Raw genomic sequence first — 14,656 nt, 5'->3', positions numbered from 1 at the left:
ATTGTTATCAATGGTGAATGTTAAGTTAATTATTTGCAAATGAAAAGTTTACTATTGTCTGATGATACAGTGATTATTTGCCGAATTTTCAGTGATCATTTGCTGATTTAGGGGGCTTGAGGTACATTTTTAAGTGAGTATTTGCAGATAAGTTAATAATTGGTTGATGATGAAGTGATTATTTACTAATTTTCAAGGTGATCATTTGCTGATTTTTTTTTTTTTTTAAGAGGATATAAGATTCATTTCAGGTGATCATTGGCTGATTTGGGAGGATTATAAAGGGGTCTAATGTTGATTTTTAGGCAGTTATCAACTGACTTTAAGGCAACTAGGTTGAATAGCCCACCCCACCCACCACCCTCTTTGGCCTCGGTCGTACTCAGCACGACCCTATATTTATTTCCACACGTTGTCCTACATTTAGTCTGCACCCCCTCCCTCGAAAAGGTTATTTCCAGCCTCCGGGAAATGTAATGATTTCACACGGTAAGTGGGTCGTGGGGGTGTGCCGCTCTCATTTATATGATCTATATGCAAATATATAGAAATATATTTTAAAGGTATGGAAATACAAATGAATAAAATTTCCATGACGACCGGACCTTGTCAACAGAAAGTTGGGAAAATAAGATAAGAATAAATAAAATATAAAAGAGATATATCCTGAAAACGTCTACCATGATAACATGGTGATTTCAATGAAATGCTAATAGTCCAGATTGTATTTCAATATCTTAAAGCTGTTATATTGATGCTTTCTCATGAAATTCAGCCATTTTTTCATTGTTTCTTGATTATGTTCCCCTTTGAGACCATGTTATTTTCAAAATGTATTTTCCTTTTTCTCAAAATATTGTTTGATTTTTTTTTTTTTTTGCATTTTGCATTTTATTTAATTTCAGATTATTTGTAATCGTAATTGAATGTAAATTTATTTCCAGTTGCTACAAGATTCTTGACAAGAATTAACCATGACCTGGATGCCTGAGAACCGCCACAGATATTTTATCTTATTTTGAACAAAATTTAGATTTATTTCAGATTAAATTTGATTTAATTTAAATTTATTTCATTTTGTCTGTTTTCATTTTGTTTTTGTTATTTTATCTCACGTTATTTTTTTTCATCATTTAATTTTTATTATTGATTTCAGTCTAGTTGTAATTTGATTTTAATATTATAAACCTTATATTTCACTTTTTTTCAGTCTTCGTTTTAGTTGGTTTGATTTTATTGCAAAAATATTGTATATTTATTTGTTTATTTATCCATGCAGTACCCTGGAGAACCACTAGGGGCTTGTAACTGTCTTGCGTGTTTTCTTATAACCCCCCCCCCCCCTTGCAGGACGGCTGCACCGCCCTCCATGCCGCCGTGCGCTCTGGACACGTGCACGCGCTGCGCCTCCTCCTCTGCCACCCTGCCGGGGGTGACCCAGCGGCCACCCTGGACCCCGGTGGGGCCCTGGCTGTGCCCACTGCCCTGCTGAACCAGGCCAACGTGGATGGGTGGACAGCAGCACATGTGGCGGCTGCGCTCGGCCTCAAGGTGAGGCGGAGGGTCCCAGGGAGCGGGTAGTTAATCATGGAGTCGATTAATCCAAAGTTAACTACATTACAGAATATTTAGCTCATGTAGGAGGCATTCATTCATTCATTCATTGCAATTTTTTACCCTATATTTCAAAATCAATTGCTTTTCAGAAGTTTTATTTTTATGTGAATGAATAAAAAAAAAAAATTTCATTCTTTTTTTTTTTTTTTTTATTTCCCTGATATTTACAAGGAAGCCACCACCAATGAGTGTTTATTACACTGTGTTTCTCTGTTATTATAGAGCAGAGGTGAGTAAACATTTTTATCCGTGGGCCGCTTGGAGATCGTATATTAAGACAGCGCGCCGCAATAATCGAAACTTTCGCTTTATACCATACCATTAAAATTAAAAAAACATTATTTTTTTTACTTTAAATGAATTCATTTTGAATCGACAATGTTGAAATACCAAAGAAAATAATATTTTAATGATGAGAATAAAGTGCATAATGAATATTGACTAAGATAAAATTTTGCTGATATTCGTAGTAAAAGAGCTCGCGGGCTGCACTGGAAACTGGTGAGGGCCAAAATCGGCCCGCGGGCCGTAGTTTGGCCACTCACTTGGAAATGACCTGAAGTAACAGGTGGGATGGGGGTTGATAGTTAATGGTGGAGTTAAGTCAGAGTTAACTGAGTTAAAGATTTGAGTTGTTTTTTTTAATCCTTATATTTTAAAATTGATCCCCATGGAATTTTTCCCTTACTAAATTTCTCAATTTTTACGCAATTTATTCCTAACTTCTTTTTCATGAAAAATTCCCATTTTTCTTTATTTATTCATATACATATGTATCTGTTTGCTTTTAGGATTTCTTCCTTTTTTTCATTGACTCATGTGCATCTGCAGGACTGCCTGGAGGTGCTGTGCAGCCACGGCGAGCAGGACATCGAGAGGCGGGACAAGTGCAACCGCACCATCCACGACGTGGCGACGGACGACTGCAAGGACCTGCTGGAGAACCTGGGTCAGTGTTAAGCCTAAGCTTGAGTCAGAGAGATAAGTACGAGTCAAAGTCAAAGATTCCCGTTACGTTCACATACATGGAGCATTGAAATAGCGGAACTGGAAGACCAACTGTGCAAAAGTACAAAAAATTGACTATTTGTCACAGGAAACAACGACGAGTTATGCTGAGGTAGTTATGGTAAGTGTGCAATTTTCTTTTGATTTGTTTTTAAAGTGACAGTAGTGCTAAGCGCAACGTAGCTGGAAAAAGTACAGCTAAATAAATAAGATAAAATAGAATAATAAAAAACAATGTTTTATCATAAGTGGAAAAATGTCAGATAAGTAAATAATGACTCGTAAAAAAATGAAGAATAAGATCATAGTATAAAATATCGAAAGTAATGGATAAAAATGCAACACATACCGTGATAAATGAATAATCAATATATGTCATGAAATAATCAATAATACAGAATAATACATAGAATAGAAAATGATAAATGCATTAAATGAATTAAGGAATAATTCATAAAATATTGAATGAGATCATGAAAAATTATACAAGATAACAAATGAAAAATATACAGTAACATGAATGATTAATAAATATTATAGAATAATAAACAGAATGTAAAATGATAAATACATAATATGAAATAATAAATTACTCACATGAAATGATAAGTGAAAGCTGAATGCATACATCATTAGACTGTATTGAATTAATGCAGTTATAAATTCTATCAAAATCAAAAGCATAGAAAAGCATTTTTCCATTGAGACATTTAGAAAATCTCTCAAAATAATTATCAGTGTTAGAATCTTTGTATTATTTACATTTAAATGGTTTTTCAAATCAGCCCACCTCTGAATCCAGTGTAAAGGGGTGGGGGGGGCAAAAGTCCAGTTCTGAAGGAGGTTCTCCCGTCTTTCTGTCCCCAGACCAGTACCGGGTCCCGGTCCGCCTGCAGTCCTCCGGCGCCGGCGGTTCCATGTGCCCCCTGGAGACCCCCGAGGACGAGCCCTGGGGCGACGGCGGCGGCACGACGGTTCTGGGCCGGGTGTCGGTGGACCGGGCGACGAGGTGGCCTCAGCTGAGCGCCGCCATCCTCCACGCCTTCGCCTCCTACCTCCGCCTCGTCTGCGGGGACACCAGCTCGGACGGGGATGCGTCGCGTCGCCCCCCGCTGGGCCTCGGCGCCGCGAGCGTCGCCTCCATCCTCCTCGGTGAGTCCATCCGAGGCTCGCCAATTTGGCCGCCATCTCTGAACCCTTTCCTGTTGCAAACCGGAGGGAAGCGCAAGTGTGTGTGTGTGTTTCTTTATCACTAGTAATTCCTGTCAACTCTTTGAACAAGATGACACGCACAAACTGTACAGCACAACACACACGCTTTGCAGCTGAATTATTAATGGCTGGAACGTGATGTGTGTGTGCATGTCGCTGCTCCTGAATTTCTGCTGATCAAGTATCCCCGGTGTGTGTTTGCTTTTCAACTGTCAAGACTGACGCGGAGTTAAAGTTACAGTGTGTGTGTGTGTGTGTGTGTGTGTATCCAGACTGGTAAAAAGCAGATAAACGTCTTCAAGGCCTATAATTCCATTTCTCCCTTGCTGTGTCCCAACATGCTCACTGTCTCGCCTGTGTGTGTGTGTGTGTGTATGGGTGCGCTTGTGTGTGTATGTGGGTGTGTGTGTGTGCGGGATGATGAAAGAAGGCACCAAAGCCCCGACGCATAATACATGAGGTGGTGGCAGGAGAAGATTTGGGGGGGTTGGGTTCAGGGGAGCAGAGAAATAGGCCCATTTTGGAGACACTGTCAGGATCAAACACACACACACACACACACACACACACTCACACTCACACTCTTTAGTGTGGCTTGGTTGCACTCTTCCCCCCTCGGTTTTTGTCCTCTCGTCTTTCACACTTATTTTTTAATAGCAATCATGAGCAATATTTTCACCTGCGGACGCCTGATCGCCTGCACAGTATCGATCAGTAAACCGAGGATGTGGCCTTAAAATCAACAGCTTTCCCTTAAAATCGCATGTGAAGTTTCAAAAAAAAAGCAGTGACCGGCAAGGAATCCAAAAGAGCCAGGAATCACCTGAAAAATCTGTTTTAAATTCCCTTGATAATCTCTTAGGTCACCTTGAAATTCCCTAACAATCGTCTTCAAGAATCCTTTTGAAAATGCCAAAAAACTAAAATACATTTATTTTGAAAGTCACCTTGAAAATCCCTTAAATCACCTCAAAACCTTAAAATCCCCCTTAGGGCGACGTGGCTGAGCGGGTTGGAGCGGCCGTCCTTGGAATCGAACATTCTGGGTTAAATGCAGTTGTCAAATTTCACTGCTGTTGTGTTATCGTGTTTTTCTTCTTCAGTTGTGCATTTCTTCTTCCTCTTAAAATACCCTGAAATATAATGTTTTATTTTTGCCATTATTGTGAAAAATCACCTCATAATCTAACAAAAAATCTCTAGTGAGACTATCATTGAATGTTTAGGTGATCGAATATTGATTGAACTTTAAATTTGGTATTAATTGATTGAATCAGAAATTGTTTTTTGATTGTGTGTGTGTGTGTGTGTGTGTGTGTGTGTGTCCTCAGGAGACACTGAGTGTTCTCCGGGTCAGGATCTGCCCGTCTCCCCCTGGGATCTGCTAAGGAAACCGCACAGCCAGAGAATCACTGTCCGCCTGCGAGGTAAGACTCGATCAAACTCGATCAATGGACTTGATCCGACTCTGTCAGTTTCCTGATGAGTCACTGAGTCGGCGGTGAAATCATGACTTGAAGGTGACTCAAAAACCCTCCGTCTCACCTCTGCAGGTTTGTCCGAGTCCAGCCTCGACGAGTTGGCGTGGGAGTCTCTCTTCCCGCTGCCACTGCTGCACAACTACGTCCGCCTGGTACACACACACTCACACACACACACACACACACTCACACTGATAGATGAGTAAGAAACAGTGATAGCCGGAGGGTGGGGTCAGATTGAAGGAGAGGTGAATTTGCAGCAGTAACAGCGCCTCCTGCTGGCCAGCAGGGATAACTTCATCCTGGAAGGAAAACATAATAATAATAATAATAATAATAATTTATCCATTATTAATCCCTCGTGGGGAAATTCGTTCTCTGCAGTTAATACATCATTGATGAACCATGAGCAGCAGGCTACCGTACACCAGTGCCAGGGGAGCAGTTCAGGAGTTCAGTGTCTTTCTCAAAAACACTTGAAGGATAAGATTAATATGATTTTAGACATTCCTATTCACATATATATGTGATAAAAAAGGCAAAAAAAATTAATGAATATTTAATTTAAATATTTCATAAATATCAAATGAAGATAATTCATCACTAAACTGTTTTTTGCCACAAAATACCCCGAAAACTATATTTATCAAGTATTGAAACTTATTCTTTTTGTTATTATTATATATTATTATTAAAACAAGTCATGGAATTAAGAAGAAAAGAAGAAAACTATTAAATAAAAAATACACTTTCCTGCTGTTGGGAGAATGGTTATACATTATTAAGAAAGTGACCCAGGCAGAAACAGTTGCAATTGTTGATGATCTACGTTAAAGACAAGTCAATAACATTTAAATAGCATTAACATCACGGTGGTGACATGTCCATGGAACGTCGATCACACTGTACCTCCCGGTTGGCAGGTGGAGCAGTACGGGAACCTGATCTTCCACGGGCTGGAGGGCGGCTGTCAAGAGCAGGTCGCCGCCGTCATCGCTCGCTTCGTCAAGGTGGGAGGAGGGAACGGGACACGTGCCGCCTCTGACATGATGTCCTCCAAATGGTTATTACACATTCATAAACAGACAGCCCCTTAAAGTTTAGGAGAATAAATAAATCATTAAATAATGCACTTCAGTTGAAATGAACTGCCTAGAGATGCGCGGGCCAATCACAAGTGAATTGAAATAGTTAGTTAATACAAATTAAATATTAATGACTTAAATTAAATATAAATGACTTACATTAAATAAAAGGAAGTCCCTGCAAGTCAAAATAAATCTGGAAGGAATTGTGTTATGTTTAAAGAAACATAAACAGCAATTTCAGAAATGATCTAAAACACCTGCCGAGGACTACAAAGAGGACAGACTGAAAGGGAGAGGTTATGAAATATGTGACAATATACAATGAACTAGCAAACAACGAGAAATTGTTTGTTTTTTTATGAATGAATGCATACAAAATATTGAGAAAGAAGACTTAAGTCTTAGTCCTGAAGTTTTAGCATGCTAGCATATTAGCAGCAGGTGGAAGCAGGAAAATGCCCTCCAGAGATTCTGTCTAGTCTCTCCCGACGTGATGTTGACAGATAGAAGAAGAAGAAGAAAAAGGAATTTAAAAAAACTAAGCAAAAAAACAGCCCTTACACAGTTTCCATGGCAACCGGCGCCCATCTCTTGTCACCGCCAGTCCAAGCAGGAGGCGGAGGGGCTCGTCTGTGACGTGGTGAGGGTGGAGGTGGACGAGGGCCTGACCAAGGAGCAGCTGCTGGAGGCCTTCATCAGCTGCGGTGAGACACACACACACACACACACACACTAACACACGTGCAGATCGTCCAAATATCTTGACAGACCTGTCACTTAATTTTTTTTTCCCCCCGAGTCGTCGTCATGGGAACTGCCGAATCAAAAGCGCATAACGTGTGTTTCCGGCTACGACCACCGGGGGGCGCCACTTACATCCTCACAACTGACTTTTCTTCTGGAGAAGCCAGGAGGTGATGTCTTCCTGTCTGGTGACCCCTTCCTTGCCCCCCTTTGCAGGCTTCCTGGTGCCTTCGGGGGGGCCGGGGGGGCAGGAAAAACGCTGCGTGGTGGTTCTACTGGAGGGGCTGGAGAAGGCCACGTCCCTGACAGGGCTGCTGGGAGACCTGTGTCACAGTCTGGACAACCGGGGGGCAGCAGCCCCCCTCCTCCTCAGCTCGGGTACAGACCCCACAAAACAATTCAACTAAATCAGAAAACAATATCAGGAAAATAAAAATCAATTTGAGGAATTTTAGTGTTATTTTTATCAGGAAATTGAGAAAAAGTTTGAAAAATCAAAAATAAAATTTGAAATATTTTGAATAACATCCTGGAAGAGTTAAAAAGAAATCTGGAATATTTGTTTGTAAAATCCAATAAGAAAAATTGTAATATCTGATAGACTTTGAGGTAAAGAAATTCAAAATTTCTGAAAATTTTTATGTAAAACTTTGATTAAAATGCAAAAAGTTTTAGAAAAATAATTAAATTTGATTTGATTCAAAATTGAAAATTGTTTTTGTAAATCAACACTGATGAGAAAAGGTATTAAAATATATATGTATATATATTTAACAAAAAAAAACATTAAAAGTGAATACATTTCTACAAGAAACGGATGGATGGAGCTATGTATGAATAATGAATGGATGAGTGAATCATGAATGAATGGATGAATATCTTAAAATGATCCCGCACCTGCCGCCCCCCCAGGTCCGCACCACTTCTGTCAGGGGAACTTCCTGATCGCCACGCTCTCTAAGCCCCGCCTCCAGGGCTCGGAGCTCCGCCTCCAGCAGCACTTCCGCTGGGTGACGCTGCGCTGGGACCAGGAGCCGCTGCACGGCCTGCTAGGACGCCACCTCCGCAGGAAACTACTACACAAGGTTTGTGTGTGTGAGTGTGAGTGTGTGTGAGTTACTGTCAACCAATCAGATAAACTTTTGAACCTGAAGGGCTCCGCCCCCTTTTTTCCAACTTCCATTTTCATTTTATTTCTTTTAACTTCTTCCTCATTTTCTTCTCCTTTCGGCTTTTCCCTTTAGGGGTCGCCACAGCAAATCAACCCTCTCCATCTAAAGGAACAAAATTAGCTTGAAATCCCTCAAAATGTAGAAAATGTAAAAACGAAACAAGCTTAAAAAATCTTGATCCTATCAAAATGTGAGAATTGTATTTTTGAACAATGAGATTTAACACAAATTATTTTTAAATAACTTACATTTTAATGTCTGTGTGATTATCTGTCTTTATTGAAATGTTGATAATAAAAATGCAATTTATTTATACATATTAAAACATTGTTTAAAATCCTGTTGTTTGACTCGGTTGAAAAAAAGCCAGCTTATTTTTCATAAATTAAAAAAATTAGGAACATGAGAAATTGGCCAAATCACATTGCAATCACTTTGCAAAATAAGTTAATAAATAGCCTCTTTAATGTTTTCATAGATTTTAAAAATCCAAAACGTTTGTTATCAAGTTCGACAAAATCCATGAAAAATTTACCAAAAAACAAAATTCAAAATCACCAATAAAACAGCACAAAATGCATGAGAATATTAAAGTAGAAGATAAATAAAAATGAAAAAAATGTCCAGTAAAAATTACAATTAATAGAGAGCATTCTTAACTGAAAATGATATTTAAAGGACTGTTTTAAGCTAAAATCTACAATGTTGTCAACGGCCCTGTCCTCCAGCAGGGGGCGCTGAACAGCTGGTCGGCACAAGGCCCGATGGAGCGCTCGCTGTCGTGGGTGGAACAGGTGTGGAAGCAGCTGAACGCCTGCCTGTCCCGCCTGGGGACCCACGAGGCCCTGCTGGGGCCCCGACACTTCCTGTCCTGCCCCGTGGCCCCGCCCAGCACCCAGGCCGTGGTCAGGTGACTGAAGCGTCAGCAGCCGCCGCCGTCCTCGCCATCCCGGCGGCAGCCATCGCTAACCCTCTGCTCCCCAGGTGGCTCGCTCGGCTCTGGAACGCGGTGGTCGTCCCCCGCGTGGAGGAAGCCATCGTTGCCCGGGTGACAGCTAAGCGCTCCTCTTCCTCCTCCTCCTCCTCCTCGCCGTCGTCGCAGCGACCGTCTCTTAGCAACTGCGGGCTGAGTGCCGGGCAACAGGCGGTGATGAAGGCCGCCCTCAGCATCCTGGTGAACAAGGCAGTGCTGCTGGGATGCCCGCTGCCCCGCCACGGTAAGAATACAGGAAGTGACCTCGATATTATCAAAACTATTATCAACTTCATTTAATTGAAGAGTGTTTTGAATTAAAAGTTTTGTTCATTGTTGATTTTTAGATTTTTAATTTCTTTGGAAATTTTGCTGAACATCTCACTAGATTTAATTATTGAGCATTTTTTATTTCAGCTTTTATTCAGTTAGATTTTTAATTTTTGGGGTATATTTTGCAGAATATCAAAAAGATATCTATTTTATTGTTGAGCAGTTTCATTGCTGGTAATGTTAATTTTTCTGGGTGTTTTTTTTTCCATAAATTCCAAATCGTTCATATCATATATGGGACTTTTTTCACATGTATGATGAAATATGTATCCATCCATCCATCTTCTGCCGCTCATCCTGCACTAAGGTTTGCTGAAGATGCTGGAGTCTATCCCAGCTGTCATTGGACCAGAGGATTGTTTTTTTTGCCCAATTTTTTTCCAATTAACCTCCTAAATGTTTTTTGACTGTGGGAGGAAACCCACGCAGACACAAGCACAACATGCAAACTCCACACAGAAAGATCCCCTTGTAGGGATGGAAGCAGGGGTCCTTTGTGCTGCGAGGCCGAAGCGCCAACCACTGCCCACCGTGCGGTGTTTGACGAAATCATTTCATATAAATTATTGATATATGTTGAAATATCTTTTAAATATGTTTAATTTACACTTTTCCACACTAATTTCCTGTTAAAATGTTGTTAAAAATAACTTGAAACTTGAGCAAATTAGTTTGGATTTTGAAATGTATTGATTAGTTAACTGTACGATTAATTAACTATGGAATTAATTGTAATTTTTTTCTTTTTTAATAATTATTGTAATTCTTCAGAAATCCAGCTGTGGGGCGGGGGCTTCCCCCTGACGCCCCTGGGCTCCTGCAGGGGGAGCGGAGGGGGGAGGAAGGGCCGCGACGGCGCCAAGCTGAGGCGCTCCAACACCAGCCCCCGCCAGAAGGGAAGCTCCGCCTCCAGCTGGAGCTGCGGCGGCAGCGGCTCCTTCAGGGAAGGTGAGGTCGGCCGCCCCGTGACCGAGCCCCCTCTGACATTGAGGGAAACGGTGTCCGTCTGAGACATTGATCTCTGGTTCCAGGTTCGCTGTCCGGCTCTGACGTCAGCCTCGTTGCCAACGGCAACATCCACAGGTGGGTGGACAAAACACGGTCTTTTTTATATGTAATATAGATGAATCCAATTATGTCCAATGATTTTGAAAAAACAAAACAGTTTCATTTATTACCGTATTTAAAAAAAAAAAAAAGTTTCAACTTTGTTTTTTTTTTTTTTTTGTTGATTTTCTCATGGAATATTTTCTCGTGGAAAATCAAATCAATCATGAATCACCTGGTGAAGCGAGAATTTCATTATTCATTCATTCATTCAAAAAGCACTTTATTTGCATAAAAAAACAGACAGTTATATTTATTTTGTGTGTGTGTGTGTGTGTGTGTGTGTGTGTGTGTGTTCCCAGGGAAGCCGCAGGTCTGTCTCTTTTCTCTGACGATGAGACTGACCTGATCCGAGAACTTCAGACCATGTGCTCCAGCAAGTCTGAGCCAGACATCAGGAAGGTAGCCCCCCCCCCACACACACACTCACTCACACACACACACACACACACACACACACACTGAAGCGCTGAGGTCGTTACTTAAACAAAGCTTTACTCCCCTGCAGTTTCCAGATTGTCTACCAGAAGGCACCCCAGATTTATTTTAATTCGGACAGGAGAAATTTACTGTGATCAAACAGGGATGGGGTTACTGATCTATGAGGGAAATACTTCAAGTACCTGAATACACTGAGTAGTATCTCCAATTTAGAATATTTACTTCAAATATAAAATTAAGTATGTAATAAAATGCAAATCTTATATACATACATATATATATATATATATATATATAATGCAGATTATATGTAAAGAAAGTACCTCCAAAAATACATCATATTCAGCCAGGGGTACCTGAGAAATCAATCAAGAAAGTAATTTATACTTCATAAAGAAATATAACAAAGATAGTACTTTTGATTCTGAACTAAAGTTACAATAAATCTTACAGTAAATATAAACTCACTAATACTTATGATCTGACATCTGTTGCAAAATTCTGCAAGATCATTTGTCAATATAAAGAATTTATTTTACATACTCAAAATTCTGCAAAGAGCATCTTTGAATCAACCTTGTTTGAATTCATGAGTCACTTAAAGTTACACGCTTCAATTTTATGGAGAAAGTTGGTGGCAGGGTGTGCGTTTCCATGGAAACAGGCGGGCGGGACAAAAAACACCGTGGATTTTGTGCGCCAGTCATAGCCATCTCCTCCTCCTCAGATCTCCCGGACCAAAGATGACATGATCCTGTTCTCTGGCCCCTCTGCTGTGGCCCCGCCCCCTCACGGCCAAGCCCCGCCCCTTGGCGGCGCCGAGCGTGAGGCGGCAGCTCAGCAGCGAGCGCAGACGGTATCCAAGCATTTCCTTATTTTTCGTTGATCTTGTTTTATTTTATCTTCTTGATTATGTAATTAATCAATCAGAATTAACTAACTAATTAATGCTGAATAATTATTATATTAATATTATGATGTCATTGTAATCTTTGTAAACAAAATGTGTCAATCACCATCACAATATGAAAGTGAAGATTAATACAGTTTTTATTGTGATTTATCTTTTTTTTTGTTTTTTATTATTTGTTGAGGCTAATCTAGGACAATCACAGATTTACATGTTAATCATGTGAGGAAAATTCTATCTGATATTAAAAGCGGGTTTCTCTGGATTACTCTGGACTATCATGAATTTGAGATTAAAAGCGAAAAATCACCTTCCAAAAATCTATTCATCAATTTGAAGAAAAAAGGTTAATGAGCTAAAAAAGATTTGAAAATGTTGAAAGAAATAATTTTGAGACAAAATAAAAGGTTTAATTTTATTACTGATCTCAAACTAATTCGTGAAAACATTTGGAAATCTATATCACCCGAATAAAGAGATAAAACTGATAAAGATTAAAAGAAAAAAATGTGAAAATTAAGAATGTATAAAACTAAAAACAATTACACTTAGAACACTTGAAAAAAGTTTTTAAATGATGACAGAAAAAAATGACAGATTGAATCAAACTGTTGAATTTGAGATTGAGCCCTCATCCCGGCTCTCCGCCCCCTCGCAGGCGCCCCTCCGACAGGCGTCCCGAGGCTCGGCCCTCCCCGGGGCTCGCCTGGCTCCTCGCACTAAATCGCAGCTCCCTGTCCCGAGCAGCAGGGGGCAGCAGCAGCAGCAGCAGCAGCAGCAGCAGCAGCAGCATCCGCCTTCACGGGCCTCCGTCACCTCCGGCAGCAGCAACCACCACGATAACAACAACAACAATGGTGGCGGCGGCCGAAACCAGACGCCGCCCGGCCGCCGCCGCAGCGGCAGGGCCGGCGGCAAATCCAAGATGGCGCCTGGCGGCAACATGAACAACAATGGCCAATCGCACGAAGACGTGTGGATCCTCCACAGAGACGCGCACGAACACAACAACAACAAGTAGACCCCGCCCCCCCCTCCGACCTTTGACCTGGCTGTGACCCCCCACCCTCCCCCTCCACCTTGTACAGACTAGGTACTTGATGACCTTTGACTTGCGGTATTTGTACTTGTTATCCGTACTTGTTACGCTGTACTACAGTTGTGTACTTGGGGACCATAATTTTATTCTCTCTAGGAGTATTTGAAGTACTTTTGAAGTACCTGGGGGTACCTGGGGTGTGTGTGGGGGGGGTTGAAGGAAAAAGAGTTACTTCCAATGTGTAGACCCACGCCAGAGAAGTATTCAGAATATTAAAGTATCCCACCCCCCACCATGGAAGTGCAGTACCCGCAGTACTGCAAAGTCACAGAGGAATATCTGCGAGAGTACCAAGGAGAGTACTTAGTACCTTTTTAAGTGTATTTTGGGGGGGGCTGGGTTGTAAAGGCCGGCGGTGAGTTTGGAGGCCACAAAGTATAACGGTATATCGATGAACGTTTTTAATTTCATGAGGTATTAAACAAAAAAATCCAAATAGGAGTTATAATTTATTTAGAAAGTACTAGGACATTATTTGGATATTAGATTTATTTTTTATTGAAATGTGATTGACGAAAGGATGAATCAATTTGGAGATGTAAAGATGTCATGGATGTGATATCGTATTAATCGATTATTAATTAAAGTCCTGTTTCAAAGATATTCATCCTTTTACACAGAAATTATTTAATCAGAGGATATATTTGTTTTAACTTGATACTTTTTCCTCATTCAGCAACGACTTCATTTTCGCAAGAGTCGAACTTCATTCATTCATTTGAAACTACCATCATGCCAGCATGGAAAATAAATAAAACACACAAGTTAATTTTTTTTTTTTTTTTTTTTTTTTTTGCTAATAAGTATTTTGAGATATTCAAGTGTTTTATCTTAAAAAAAGGTTGGTTTAAAGAAATACTGTTGATAGTTAATCAGGGTTTTACCAAATATTATTTGTAAATAAGAAGCAGTACGTGGAGATGCTCTATAGATCGGTGTATGTGCTACCACGCTTTGTACAGTGACGGCGTTAAAAAAATTTAAAAATAGATAAAATGTAAAAAAATGTCTGGGAAAAAAACAAAATTAAAATACAAAAACAAGGTGTACATATTGTTTGTAAAAGTTTGTTTCAAAGTGACGGCGTTCGTGTGGCAATAAATAACTACCTTAGAGGACGTCCGTCGACTGCAAGCCATAATAAATATTTTAAAACTACACGCCCGTCTGGAGCCCCGCCCCCCTCTCGCCTGTCAATCAATCACTGTGTTTGTTTTCATTTCAAGGGGTTTCTTTTCTGTTTACTATGTTCATATATACATATATATACACACACACATATATATATATTTATGAATGTGAGTTCAAACAAACAAATTGGAGACGGGACAGCGTGGGAACAGGAAGTTGTCACACTCAACAGGAAGTAGTTTTCCCCTCACCGAAGCACTTCCTGTTCACAGCAACACATCATCTGCAAACTGACTTGGGGGCCTCAGAAAATGGTGACGAATTAATTTCACCGAGACTG

At 40.4% G+C, this 14,656-nt stretch overlaps 1 protein-coding gene across 2 annotated transcripts in view; it reads left to right on the top strand.

The window, feature by feature from the left end:
* Positions 1-14,232, top strand: part of cttnbp2 (cortactin binding protein 2) — a 52,223-nt gene extending 37,991 nt beyond the window's left edge. The window contains exons 8-23 of one of the 2 annotated variants that reach the window (XM_086149286.1): positions 1,351-1,551; positions 2,449-2,566; positions 3,493-3,777; positions 5,169-5,264; positions 5,391-5,470; positions 6,242-6,328; positions 7,011-7,110; positions 7,367-7,528; positions 8,063-8,235; positions 9,054-9,232; positions 9,307-9,539; positions 10,400-10,576; positions 10,660-10,711; positions 11,038-11,137; positions 11,904-12,032; positions 12,745-14,232. In XM_086149286.1, the coding sequence (XP_086005412.1) occupies positions 1,351-1,551; positions 2,449-2,566; positions 3,493-3,777; positions 5,169-5,264; positions 5,391-5,470; positions 6,242-6,328; positions 7,011-7,110; positions 7,367-7,528; positions 8,063-8,235; positions 9,054-9,232; positions 9,307-9,539; positions 10,400-10,576; positions 10,660-10,711; positions 11,038-11,137; positions 11,904-12,032; positions 12,745-13,107 (2,535 nt within the window). In that variant the 3' untranslated portion in view covers positions 13,108-14,232. Of the gene's footprint in view, positions 1-1,350; positions 1,552-2,448; positions 2,567-3,492; positions 3,778-5,168; positions 5,265-5,390; positions 5,471-6,241; positions 6,329-7,010; positions 7,111-7,366; positions 7,529-8,062; positions 8,236-9,050; positions 9,233-9,306; positions 9,540-10,399; positions 10,577-10,659; positions 10,712-11,037; positions 11,138-11,903; positions 12,033-12,744 lie in introns of both variants that reach the window. The other variant, XM_086149285.1, reaches the window with a different exon arrangement.
* The last annotated feature ends 424 nt before the right edge of the window (positions 14,233-14,656 follow it).

This window comes from Fistularia commersonii, chromosome 7, assembly GCF_037954325.1.
Source record: "Fistularia commersonii isolate RoL2024-O1a breed Wild chromosome 7, RoL_Fcom_v1.0, whole genome shotgun sequence".
In the NCBI taxonomy this organism is placed as follows: Eukaryota; Metazoa; Chordata; class Actinopteri; order Syngnathiformes; family Fistulariidae; genus Fistularia; species Fistularia commersonii.
The sequence above is the reverse complement of the archived record's forward strand: the minus strand, read 5'-3'. Positions and strand labels throughout refer to the sequence as shown.